This window comes from Aptenodytes patagonicus, chromosome 6, assembly GCF_965638725.1.
Source record: "Aptenodytes patagonicus chromosome 6, bAptPat1.pri.cur, whole genome shotgun sequence".
Classification (NCBI taxonomy): domain Eukaryota; kingdom Metazoa; phylum Chordata; class Aves; order Sphenisciformes; family Spheniscidae; genus Aptenodytes; species Aptenodytes patagonicus.
In genome coordinates this window covers 55,058,555-55,072,307 of record NC_134954.1, presented here as the reverse complement: position 1 = coordinate 55,072,307, position 13,753 = coordinate 55,058,555, and the positions used below count along the sequence as shown (strand labels likewise).

General features: G+C 36.8%; 1 protein-coding gene across 6 annotated transcripts in view; it reads left to right on the top strand.

The window, feature by feature from the left end:
• The window catches only part of SCN2A (sodium voltage-gated channel alpha subunit 2), a 79,657-nt gene that overhangs the window by 42,459 nt on the left and 23,445 nt on the right, over positions 1-13,753 (top strand). For all 6 annotated transcript variants that reach the window (XM_076342735.1, XM_076342730.1, XM_076342736.1 and 3 more), the window contains 5 exons: positions 392-524; positions 2,168-2,406; positions 3,332-3,505; positions 5,923-6,279; positions 7,898-8,377. In XM_076342735.1, coding sequence (XP_076198850.1) covers positions 392-524; positions 2,168-2,406; positions 3,332-3,505; positions 5,923-6,279; positions 7,898-8,377 — 1,383 coding nt within the window. The remainder of the gene's footprint in view (positions 1-391; positions 525-2,167; positions 2,407-3,331; positions 3,506-5,922; positions 6,280-7,897; positions 8,378-13,753) is intronic.

Sequence of the window (13,753 nt, the reverse complement as noted above, 5' to 3'; positions counted from 1 at the left end):
TGCTAGCTCTGTGGGCTGTGCATTTTCATGTTTAGAAAAGGACTTCACTGCCTAATTAGAGAGATATTTACAGCAGAGCTCATTGACAAGCATTGTGGAACTTTTTATAGTCTAAAAACTGTTTATAGTCTAAAATTTGTTTTAATGTCTCAGCCCTGTTTCAGCAAAATACTTAAAAACATATTCTTTAAGCACAAGAGCAATCCTACTGATGTATTTGACTATTTGCTATATACAAAGTTAGGCATACATTAGTCTACTGCAAAACCATGACATAAATGGAGCATGGTGCAGGACAGAAGTGTGTTTTAAACCATTATACTTTTATAATAATTTACAGTGTTATTAAATGAACAATCAATAGGCTATTTTATCAGTGTTTTATTTTCAGGGCACTACTACTGAAACTGACTTAAGAAAGAGACGGTCTAGTTCTTATCATGTTCCTATGGACTACCTAACAGATCCTAGTGCAAGGCAAAGAGCAATGAGTATAGCCAGCATGCTTACAAACACAATGGAAGGTATGTAACACAGAATTTTTGTATGACAATGCCATTAAGTGCTATTAAACGTATGATACATTAAGTAGTAGTAGTATTGTTTTAAGGCAACTATTTCAGCCTAAAGGGTACAGGCAAGATGAGTATTTTTTTTTAAAGATGGACTGATATATTTGGAAAAGCAGTCAAGCTTTCAATATACTAATAGGTTTGAGGCGGAAGCAGCAAACTTCAAAGTTAAATGCAAGCAGAAAGCAATTGATCAATGCAGTGTTTCTCTAGAGAAGTTATGTTTCAGGGTAAAAGCTCTTTTTAGATTACTGAAACGGCTATGCTTCTTGCAGTAGAACAATTCCCTTCTACCGATTCACCAGACGTGCTGTTTCACAAAGGAAGGATCACATTGTTCTTTCTGTAAGGCTAAATACAATGAATCTGAATCATGGAATTAAGCAACTACTTGTAAGAAAGGGCAAAACATTACTTTGAGGCTTAAATGACTATGCCCAAAATAGCAAATTGGAAGGTAACAATGAGCAGTTTTGCACATATGGACCATAATACTGTCTAAATAGTTGTCTGACTTCAGGTTTGTTCTAAATGTTTATCTTTCATGAGGAAAATTTTAAATATTTTATTCATTCTATGTATAGAATCATAGAATGGTTTGAGTTGGAAGGGACCTTAAAGATCATCTAGTTCCAACCCCTCTGCCATGGGCAGGGGCACCTTCCACTAGACCAGGTTGCTCAAAGCCCCATCCAACCTGGCCTTGAACACTTCCAGGGATGGGGCGTCCACAACTTCTCTGGGCAATCTGTTCCAGTGCCTCACCACCCTCACAGTAAAGAATTTCTTCCTAATATCTAATCTAAATCTACCCTCTTTCAGTTTAAAACCATTACCCCTCATCTTATCACTACACTCCCTAATAAGGAATCCCTCCCCATCTTTCCTGTAGGCCCCCTTTAAGTACTGGAAAGCTGCTATAAGGTCTCCCCAGAGCCTTCTCTTCTCTAGGCTAAAAAACCCCAACTCTCTCAGCCTGTCCTCATATGGGAGGTGCTCCAGCCCCCTGATCATCTCCTCTGGACCCACTCTTACAGGTCCATGTCTGTCTTATGCTGGTGACCCCAGAGCTGAACGCAGTACTCCAGGTGGGGTCTCACCAGAGCAGAGTAGAGGGGGAGAATCACCTCCCTCGACCTGCTGGCCACGCTTCTTTTGATGCAGCCCAGGATACGATTGGCCTTCTGGGCTGTGAGCACATATTGCCGGCTCATACTCACTTTTTCATCCACCAATACCCGCAAGTCTTTCTCGGCAGGGCTGCTTTCAATCCACTCATCACCCAGCCTGTGTGCCAGATTTCTGAGACAAATTTCTGTTTTGCATCCTATGTAGCATTTGCTTGTCAATGGTTATTTTATCTATTGAATATTTAGTATTCTTTTTACAACAAATTTAAAACATAGTGGGACAGATGATTATTTTAAATTGTAATTTCTTTTGACTGACAGTAGCTTTGGTTTCAAAAGGTCTACAATATCAACACAGTTTATCAACAGTACCTTGGAAAACAGCATTTAGGCCTCAAGGAAATACCCAGGTGATACTGCAATAGAGAAGTATGTTTAAAATGTTATTTTCATTTTTCTCTCTAGAACTGGAAGAATCCAGACAGAAATGCCCACCATGCTGGTACAAATTTGCTAACACTTGCTTGATATGGGACTGCTGTACTCCCTGGCTGAAAGTCAAACATATTGTAAATTTGATTGTGATGGACCCATTTGTTGATCTGGCCATTACTATCTGCATTGTCCTCAACACCCTGTTCATGGCCATGGAGCACTATCCAATGACAGAACAGTTTAGTGGTGTGCTTTCAGTAGGAAACCTTGTAAGTCTTTCGTGATGTACCATGTATGTCAAATGCATTTTTCTTAAATAATTCTTCCATGACCTATGTAAATATGTTTAAAAGAAAATGTTGACTGCATATTTATAGGCTTGGGATGGTTGAATTGAAATTTAAGCTGTACTGAATCCTTCTTTGTTGACATGTGTGGGTTTTGCCACTCTTGCTTTATGGAGCAAAAGATAGTAAGATTTATTGGGTCAACGTGCATTTTGATTTTTAAAACCTTCAGCTTCTGTCATTGAAGCTGGTTAAAGGAATTTATCTAATATTTTTTCTTGGATGGATACTTACAAATCATAAGAACTTTCAGTTCCATTCCAACACCTGTTCCGCTCCTCACCAGCACCTCCTGAGGTCCTGGGTGTTCAAGGAATTGTAGAGGGGAAAGACCCAATAAGCATGGCAGATATACTGCAACTCCACGGGAAATGGTGAAATAGCATGACAGTGCCTTCCACAGGTTGTCCTGAAGAAGAATAGTTCTGCTCAACTTTCAGTATAATTTTTTTTCTTAATAAAATAATTGCCCCTCTCATAAACTTATCTTTATCCCTGGAAGCAAAAAGATCCCAAGGGCAAAGATGAGATCTAAGGAGGAAAAACTGAGCATTAAAATCAGAAGCGATTCTGTGTGTTGGTATTTATACATGCATATTAGCAGCTAGATAAAACCATATTTTTCCCATTTACCTCTTTTTCTTTGGAAACCAAACATTGTGATGCATATGTAAGCTTCAGATCTGAATTTAATTCCTAACCCCAATGTATGGCAATATAGAGAAGCTATTCAGATTTATCATGGATTGCTTGCTGAAGATATAACTTACCAAAGTTGATACCATTAGTTTTATTTTTTTAATATTTTCTCATTAAACTGGAGTAAGAAACTGTATTTTCCTTGCAGGTGTTTACTGGAATTTTCACAGCAGAAATGTTTCTCAAGATAATTGCCATGGATCCTTATTATTATTTCCAAGAGGGCTGGAATATTTTTGATGGTTTTATTGTGAGTCTTAGTTTAATGGAGCTTGGCCTTGCAAATGTAGAAGGATTATCTGTCCTTCGATCATTCCGATTGGTAAATATACTAAATAAAATATGTTTCTATGTTATGTTTTGTATTTGTGCATGTATGTTGTGCATTTTTCATTTGTACGTTACATATTTGGCTAAGACAGAAGATCTTTTCATAAGAACTTACAAAATACTAAATTGCATACCCACTAGATGGCATGTATCTATTATGTCAAGTTTGGTTTACATATTATCTTAGTAACATCTATTTCTTCTTCAAGACATTGTCAACATCAATTCTGTTCTTGCAGTGAGCGTGCTTTAAGGATTAACTTTTTTAATAGTAGTATCTCTTAGAGTCTTTTTCTCCCTAGATGAGGGAATAAAAAATGCAAGAGTCACAGGCCCTCTCTACCTGTGACTGAAGATTAGTAAATCACTTAGTAAATAATGGATTAGTTAATAAAAGTTTATTGGCAGTTTTAGCTGATAGGCTTCCATTACCAGTTTGCTTACATGGTTAGTTTTAGAAGAGAGCAATGTTAAGATTTTTCTTTGGATAGGGATTTTTCATCACTACCAGCCTTCTCCTTACCATCCTGTGCAAGGGTCCATCCGCTGTCTAACAGCTTTTCTGTTTGGAAGTCACTACAGTATCTGTTATTAGATCATAGAATCATAGAATAGTTTGGGTTGGAAGGGTCCTCTAAAGGTCATCTAGTCCAACCCCCCTGCCGTGGGCAGGGACATCTTCAACTAGATCAGGTTGCTCAGAGCCCCGTCCAACCTGACCTTGAATGTTTCCAGGGATGGGGCATCCACCACCTCTCTGGGCAACCTGTGCCAGTGTTTCACCACCGCCAGGGTAAAAAACGTCTTCCTTATATCTAGTCTAAATCTACCCCCCTTTAGTTTAAAGCCATTCCCCCTTGTCCTCTCACAACAGGCCCTGCTAAAAAGTCTGCCGCCATCTTTTTTATAAGCCCCCTTTTAAGTACTGATAGGCTGCAAGAAGGTCTCCCCGAAGCCTTCTCTTCTCTAGGCTGAACAACGCCAACTCTCTCAGCCTTTCTTCACAGGAGAGGTGTTCCATCCCCCTGATCATTTTCGTGACCCTCCTCTGGACCCACTCCAACAGGTCCATGCCTTTCTTATGCTGAGGGCTCCAGAGCTGGATGCAGTACTCCAGGTGGGGTCTCACCAGAGCAGAGTAGAGGGGGAGAATCACCCCCCTCAACCTGCTGGCCACGCTTCTTTGGATGCAGCCCAGGATACGATTGGCCTTCTGGGCTGCGAGTGCCCATTGCTGGCTCATGTCCAGCTTTTCATCCACCAGTACCCCCAAGTCCTTCTCGGCAGGGATAGATATCTCTGTCATGAATAGGAACCTGAAAAACCTTGGTCTTGCTGAAGACGGCTAGCATACAAGTTGATGTTCAAATCCTCTTCTGAAAAGGCCTACACAATAAGAGACATGAAACTAGAGTTCCTAGTCATCAAGCTCAACTTTTGCCTTAAATAAAGAAAAAAATGTTTAACTTTTATTTAAATAAACCCCCTTTAAAAAAAGAGGGGGTTTAAATTCGTCCATTTGCTGGTTCTCTGTATAGCATTGTATTGCATTTTGCCTAAAGTCTAATATCTGTCTGGATTGACTTCTACCTCAGTAATAGAATTCTGGTTTTAACTTTTCATCTGTATATTTTATTTACGTCTCATCCGATGAAATAATATTTAGATTTAGATTCCTTTTAGTATTCTTCTTTTTCAATTGTCTGAACGCATGCTGTATCTTTCCAAACAATTTCATTTTTGTCTGTTTCAAGTTGTACTTTAATATAACACTTTCCTTTGTCTGTTTTTCTCAATGTTGTACAACAAACTTTGTAAGACATGTTACACTTATTTTAAATGACAGAAAACATATTGTTAAAGATACTTGCGAGTAACTTGTATGCCTGTCATTAACAACTCTAGCTTGTTTCTCTTTCTAGGAAAACCATTTCTTCCATCTCTCTGCCAGTTAAGATGAACGAGATCTGGAAGTGTCTGTACAGTTACAATCCTGTTAAACTGATCACATTTCATATGTGCTGGTTTATTTTTAGTAATATTCTCTTAGAGTTAACTAAAGGAGAAAGACTGTTTTGTCCAACTTGTCTAACAAGTACAACTTGTTTATAGATATCTAAAGTCACCAAAAGAGGAAAAGTCTGAACTGGAGACTTTGTGATAATTGCAATGTAATTGAAATGAGCATAGAGACAGTGTTTTTGACTTCTTATGACTTGAATCAGGACTTAAGACTGCTGATGTCTAGTATTGTACAAAGAACTGGAAACATAAATTTTGTAACTAAAGTTTTTAAAGGTTACATAAGACATGATTTAGACGCAGGGTAACTGAAATATGAAAAGTATGGTAATAATTTCATTACAATTAGTAAAATGAGTAACTGTGTACTATTATTCTGTTTTGCAGCTTCGAGTTTTCAAATTGGCAAAATCTTGGCCAACTCTAAATATGCTGATTAAGATTATTGGCAACTCAGTGGGGGCTTTGGGTAATCTGACCCTGGTGCTGGCCATCATTGTGTTCATTTTCGCTGTGGTTGGGATGCAGCTGTTTGGGAAAAGCTACAAGGAATGTGTCTGCAAGATCTCTAGCGACTGTGAACTTCCACGCTGGCACATGCATGACTTTTTCCACTCTTTCTTGATTGTGTTCCGAGTGCTGTGTGGAGAATGGATAGAAACGATGTGGGACTGCATGGAGGTTGCAGGCCAAACTATGTGCCTTACGGTCTTCATGATGGTCATGGTGATTGGGAACCTAGTGGTATGTAATCAGTGGGGATTTTTTAAAACTATTAGAATGTATTTCCTATTTTTAATGATTTAGAAATCAGAGATGAAGACTGGAGAAGGACTTTAGGAGATCATGTAATTCATTTGCCTTTTCTCTAAACCAGGTTCAAATATACCCTGATCATTTATGAAAAATGTTTGTCTACCTTTTCTTTTAAATCTTCAGTAAGTTTATAACCTCTTTAGTAAGATCAGTGCTGAATTATGCTTATAGTTAAAAATGCCTTTTAAAAAAACGTCTAACTTAAATCACCTTTTACAGCCAATTAAACTCACTGGTCTCAATAGTGATGCAAAACAGTTGGTCTTCATGACAACATTTATATTACTTAAAGGCTTACTGTTTCCACTTTCAGTCTTTTCTTTCTGAAACAAAATAAGCCTAGCTGTTCAATTTTTTCTCATAGGTGATGATTTCTAAACTACTTATCCCTTTTGCTACTGGCCTCTGAATTCCTCCCAAGCAGCATTTTGGATAGAGACACAAGTACTAAACGATGTGGAATAATTATACTTCCATGTCTTACACCCAACATTCCTTGTGATACATCCCCAAATGACACCTGAAATTTCTGTGCCAGCATTGCTTTCCTGATGCAGCCTATATGCCCTTTTCTGCAGTGCTTCCACCTTGCCAGTTTTCACACCTTCTGTATATGTACTTTTCATTTTTCATAACCAACATTTCCACACTAGTACTTCAGAATTAAATGCCATATTGATTTTTAATCATTTCACCAATTTACCATGCTTATGGTTATGCCTAATTGTAGTTCTTTCTTGTTGACTGCTAGCATCCCTTCTCTTTTTGGTATCATCCACAAATTTTATAAATATGCTTATCCACAGGCATAAATACCAAGTTTAACCAGACTAATGTGAGACTCCTGTGGTATTCTAAAATAATCTGCAAGTTTGAACAGGAAGAATTGACAAATATAATTTAAATATGATTTTTAATCAGTTTTGCACATAGTCTGTCATAATTATATGTAGTCCAAATTTTTCTTGTATGTTTGTAAAATGTCATGCAAGAAAGTTTGAAATAGTTTCCTAAAATTGAGGTGTATCACATCTGTGGACTCTTTATCTCTTAGCTAATTTTCCTGCCCAAAACAAAAATAGACTGATATATTCTTGGCAAATATATAAGTTTATTATATTCTGAATTAGAGACACTGAAACTATTGTCTGTTGAAATGTAGAAGACTGGAGTCTGCCTGCATTCCCCTCGCCTATGAACACTACAGCAAATGTAGCTTGCATAAATTATTACATCACGTTGTATCCTGCCTCCTTATGTCAAAGGAGCAGACCTGCACTACTTCCAGCATGGAGGAGAAAGTCAAGGAACAGCTCTGATTTTCACCTATATTAGTCAAGTTAAACAAGCTAAAAATGTTTTTGGCAAGTTATAATGAAATATGGGGGACAGGGATTATGGACTGGAAAGAATAGCGGGAAGGTGGGTTGAAATAAAGTGCTAGCTGTGAAATAAAGTTTATGTCATATTGAACAACCCATAATGGAATTACTTTTATGACTTAAAAATAAGAGATCCAGTATATTTTCTCCTTACTGTCTTTTAGGTACTCAACCTCTTTTTGGCCTTGCTGCTGAGCTCATTTAGTTCAGACAACCTTGCTGCTACAGACGATGATAATGAAATGAACAATCTACAGATTGCTGTGGCAAGGATTCAGAAAGGCATAGATTATGTGAAGAGAAAAGTGCGTGAATTCATCCAAAAAGCCTTTGTTAGAAAGCAGAAAGTTTTAGATGAAATCAAACCTCTTGAAGACCTAAACAACAAAAAAGACAGCTGTATTTCCAACCACACAATAGTAGAAATAGGTAAAAACCTTGCCTATCTTAAAGACGGGAATGGAACTACCAGTGGCATAGGCAGCAGCGTGGAAAAATATGTTGTTGATGAAAGTGATTACATGTCATTCATAAACAATCCAAGTCTCACTGTGACAGTGCCAATTGCTGTCGGGGAATCAGATTTTGAAAATTTAAATACAGAGGAGTTCAGCAGTGAGTCAGACCTGGAAGAAAGCAAAGAGGTAAGACTATTTCTATATTTAAAATACCTGATGCTTTTCTTTTTTTCCTAAGGTTACTAGTGTTGAATTCAAATCTCTATTTAATTTCTGTATAACAGTGTATACAAATTTATAATGGTATTTAAGGTAAATTGGTGTAAGGTTGCGGGTTTTGAATGAGGTGGTAGTACAGTATTGCATTTACAGTAATAATCAAGATGCATAAGACAATTTTTTAGAAAATTATTACTTTTTTTCTGTGTTATTTAGTTAAATCATTAACAAGAAAATGAACCAATTTAATAACCCTGGATACCAAAAGTCTTACAAAATGTGGGGGGGTTGTGCAAGTTTCTCCATGCTTATTTCATCAGTGCAGTTTATTTACTCGTTTGTCTGCTTTCTGGAGTGCCTCCTGTCAAATTAACGTTCATTCTGATGCTTTTGACCTTTTTGATATAGTCAAAATACATTTAGATGCATCATAAGTACATTTGAATACTGGACCAGCATCACTAAGTGATTCCATATAAATCACTAATAATCCGTCTGATAGTAGCAGAACCACTGAAGAAGTGAAATAATGGCCTTATGGTAAAAAAGTTATGAAGCTTTATATCTCAATATAAGATCTTTTCATATGGCTACCCATTGTCATTTTTAAAGCTTTAAGATACTTGAATCTGTTACCTACTGTGACCATAATAAAATGTACCTCTTTCTGGCACAATGTGGTGCCAAATGGACAAATCCGAGCTAGCACTTAGTGAGTTATAGTGGATGCCGAAGCCATTATTATTGTGTTAACCCAGTGCTCTGTCCTGCACAATTGTACATGGTGGAGGCACACCACCTCAAGTGGAGTAAGTCTATGCTATGCTTAGTACTGATGCTAGTTCATTCAGAATTGGCATGGGTATTTTTGAACTGTGCTGCATGCTACAATGTAGACATAAACTAACATAAAAGTTTTCATAAGCGATTTCCTCGCGCTTGAATCTGCGGGTATAAATATGGGTAAGATTCTAGTAACTCTCACCCTGAGATCCTTTTTTGTACAGACTGCATCACGCATTTAGTCATACTTTCTTGTTTCTTATCAGAAATGTCTTTATTGTTCTTTTACAAATATTTCTTTTTTGCAGATTGTTTGTATGAGTATTTATCTTACTTTCCAAAACTATGACTTGGGTGTAGAACAAAGCAGAAGTTGTTGTAGTTTAACCTTTAATTTTTCTGTGTAAAGAAGAGGGCAATTATATGAAAGTTTTGTGGTCTGAATGTAGGATTTTGGTTGATTCTATTCTATCTTTGTACGTAGGATAAGAAAGGGAATCTTCTTCAGGCACCTTTACACCACACAGGGCTAGTGCATTGTTCTGTCCTTCCATTCTTCTGCTGTTCCATTGTTCTATTGTCCCATTGTTAACTGTTTCAAAATTTACTGCTGCCAAAGGAGCAGCAAATTCTACTGCTAATCTGGTTAAATTCCACCTGTCAGTGAGATCATCATGAGATCATCCATAATGATTGCATATGACAGTAATGGCACAGGCTATTTTTCTGTCTTTTTGTAAATCACATAGTTTCTTGGTACAGGCCTGGTCCTTCTGAGTTTGTTCTTTTTTTCCCGCTAATCATGTTAAAGTCCATCTATCACTTTCAGCCTTTTCCCTGCGTAGCAACTAGTGATAGCCAGAGGATGTACTGAAAGTTTGGGAATAAAGTGTCTTAAGTTAAAGTTCAGTACTAGGAAACAGAATACTTTGGATTTCTTCATCACAAAATATTTATTGCGATCTTGGTGGAGTAACAAATACCTATCTGTCATTCTGTATTTGTCTGTAAAGTTAGTATAGTATTTCTCTCAGTTTAAAGGGTACTGTCGACCTAAACATATCATTTTTCATAAAACATTCCAAATTCCTCAATTGGAAACTGTGAAGAAGATACTGTTAGTTTATTCTGCAGATATATTGTAACTGGGAATGATGCTTCAAATTATATTACTGTATGAATGACACTAAAAGAAAATCTTCTGACACAGGTACAGTCTGAGATGTTGACTGTGAAGTCCCAGTACAATCAGAAGTATGCACTCAGGAAAACTCTCTTCGCTTCTTATTTTGAGCTCCCACCCATATCAGATTAATTCTGATAATGTTACTGATTCTGATACTACCACTACTCATGGTAGTAGTAAACCATGTTTTAAATTGTCCTATATGCTTTTCCTGTGCTTGTTCTTTTTTAAAGGTTGTGAAGTTATGTACATATTGACTGAAGTTTTATCAAAATAGATTATAGCTCTGATTATTTTTAATTGGCAACTTCTCTGCAAAGAGTAATTTGGAAATGTAATTGGATTCTACTAATTTAAATACTATATGTCAATAAAATGACTGAGAAATAGGTAATTTAAACATTGTCATTAGTGATTATTAGATTAATTAGCTGCTGAAGTCTGTTTTTAAAAATGTAATCACAGGACTGTTCTGTACTAGTGGAGTATTTTCCATTTCTTATGCTGAAGCTACAATTGTTGTGCGGAAAATGATTTGTGATTCACTGAACAGTGGTAGTAAGAAGGAACATGACTTTTGGTAGTGCCTAATGATTAAGGCATCTGTTTTGAGAAAGAAATCTTTCCCTGCTACAAAATCTGTTTATAATTTCTTAACAGTCAATAGTCAGTGGCTAAAATGCAGAAACTGCCTTGAAATAGGGACTGAAACCTGAATTTCCCATATGAATTCCCTGATCACCAACATTCTTCCTTTTGCTTCTTTTTGTAGTCCACTCAATCTTTAACCATTTACTGCATAAGAGCATTATGTCAGTAGAAGAGACGGAGGATGTACCTTATTCAAACCTATAGGCTGGTGGTTAGCAGGACTGAGTATGACCACAATGACAATGGTGCATCTATTTCTTTGTATAACGGAATGGTATGACTGTCTTCATTAGCCAAATCTTTCCTTTTCCCAATGGAAGGACCCCAGCTGGGTTATTCTACAAGGTGACAAAAATATTGGTTTTAATTCCTATAGGGAAAATTTTAAAGCGGATTATCCCACATTTGAGATGTGAGCTCCAGTCATTAAGTTTCCACCATAAAAGGAAGTGTTTCTCCCCCAGAGACAATATTTAAAAGAAAACAGTGTCCTCATTCCATTCTTGGAGGCACTTAATCCTGTAAATGTGTGTGTTAATCATGCTTCAGGAACCGCAAACTGATCAGGTGATAAGACAAAGAAATTCATATTCAGTCAGGAATGAGCTAGTGCCAGGCAGTTTTGACTGGTCAAGCCTGAAACTTTTCTGAGCATATTCAGGACCAAAATTTCTTACTCTTGCAGAAGTTGAAGGTGAAAAATTGAAGGGAAACAGTTACAAATTTCATGCACCTTCAAGAGTGACACAGCAGTTAAGCAAAGACATTGTGAGCATATTTGTTATTTAAGTGCCTAAATTTCAAATAGATTTTAATCACAAAAGTGCATTTTTTAATCTTAATCCTAGTTCCTAGTTTTCACTAGATAATTCTTATCCACCGTGGCTTTTGATATAGAGAAGAGTGATGGCTTATTAGTCACAGGACCAACACTCTTGCCATGAAAATGATCCATAGAAAAAGAACGCATTTTTTTAATTTAAAAAATGACTACAAATGTTTTTTTCTTCAAGGCTTCCTCTTTTTTGTCGTGCCATAATGTGCCTCACATTTCTGCCCTCTCATGTTATCCCATTTATATGATTCTGATGTTGCCGAGTGTTGATCTGCCAGTCACTTCATTGCTTATACCACAACTTAAAAGAGCTGAAGTTAGAAACTGCCACCAAGCCTCATTCAGTTAGCAGTATCCCAAATGAAAGGCAGCTTAGGCATCCATGTACTGTGAGAACACTTGCACAAGATAGCCAGATGCTAACGAGTGTGTCTGTTTGCTTTTGCTTTTCTCTATGTATACACATGCATACACATGCTATGGTATAGGGTAATAAACTGAATTTCTACAAAGTAATTATAATTTAGTAGCAAGTTTTAATTAAGTATATTAATGTTTGGTGAATTCTTTATTATAACATACATCTTTTCCAGTATTTGGATGGAAATATTAACTAGGTTATGCCTTTCTAGAAACAATACATATAATATTGTACATGCTAGTAGGTGTGAATTTACAAGGGATTTTCTAGAAAATTGCCTGAAACCTAAACCAGAATTAATTATGAGAACATTGTGTCCATAAGAATAGTAGTGGGGGAATACAATGTAATAAGGGAATTAGAGAACAAATCCTAAATAAAACTTTACCATAGAAGTAGGGCTATTAAAAAATATGGGGCCACTGTGCTGAGTCTGTTGTCCTATGTGTAAAGGTCCGTGGACCTGAGCTGCATTACTGCTATCCAGCATAGAAGCTATAAAAATAATTTTTCCTTTTTAGGTCCTTAAGTACTATGGGGATGGTTTATATGGAAAATTTTGTAGTGCATGTATAGCTGTGTAATAATTAGATTTTTATGGTAAGTGTAACTTTTAGGCTAGTAATTACACCAAGATATACCAAGTTACAAGATATTTTTAAATGCCTTGAAAAATACGGGATCTCCTAATGCTGTTGCAGACACCTTAATAATGTGTATTTTACTTTAAGCAGTATTCAGCGCAAAAAAGCAGAGGTGCTGTGTCCTGAACTTCATTTCCTACCATTCTTACTTCTCACAGGAGTAGAACCAAGCTGGATCAGTCAAGCGGGCAGCTCTGGTGCCTTTTAGCGAGGCAGAGCATCGTGTCACCAATTTTACACAGGTTACCTAAGCAAGTTATACATCTATATGTATATAGTATATAATCACTTTTTAATGGATATTGACTGGCCTGCATGCTCTTCAGCTATGATCCTGTCCCATTCATTGCAATAAAGTACAAACATGCACAGCTGCTCTCTGCTGAGTCACGGGACTCGCATCACAGCATGGTCAGGCGAGATCGGCAGCCCCAATATTTCTGTCATTCAGATGCTATACTTTCCATGATATTTTAATAGTATTTTGCAGTGCATGCTGTGTACCTTTCCCAGTCTTGATGGTAAAGTGTTCAGGATTTTATTTCTGAAGGGTTTTCTTTCCTTTTGAAGGAAGCCAGAATATGTAAGCTATATTTCTCATCAGAAGCTTATGTAAGTCCATCTGTAAATTGTGCTGATAATGAAAGGCTGCTAGCTGTTTTCAAAAACTTTCATACTATTGTATTTTAGCTTATAATGGAGGTAACTTGCAAACTCATGTTAGTCATGTTTATTTTTCACAATTTTTTTCTTAGAAATTCTTTTCTTCAGTACTTGTATAAGCATTTAGTTATTTTGGAGATTAATATGCAGTACTTGAAGC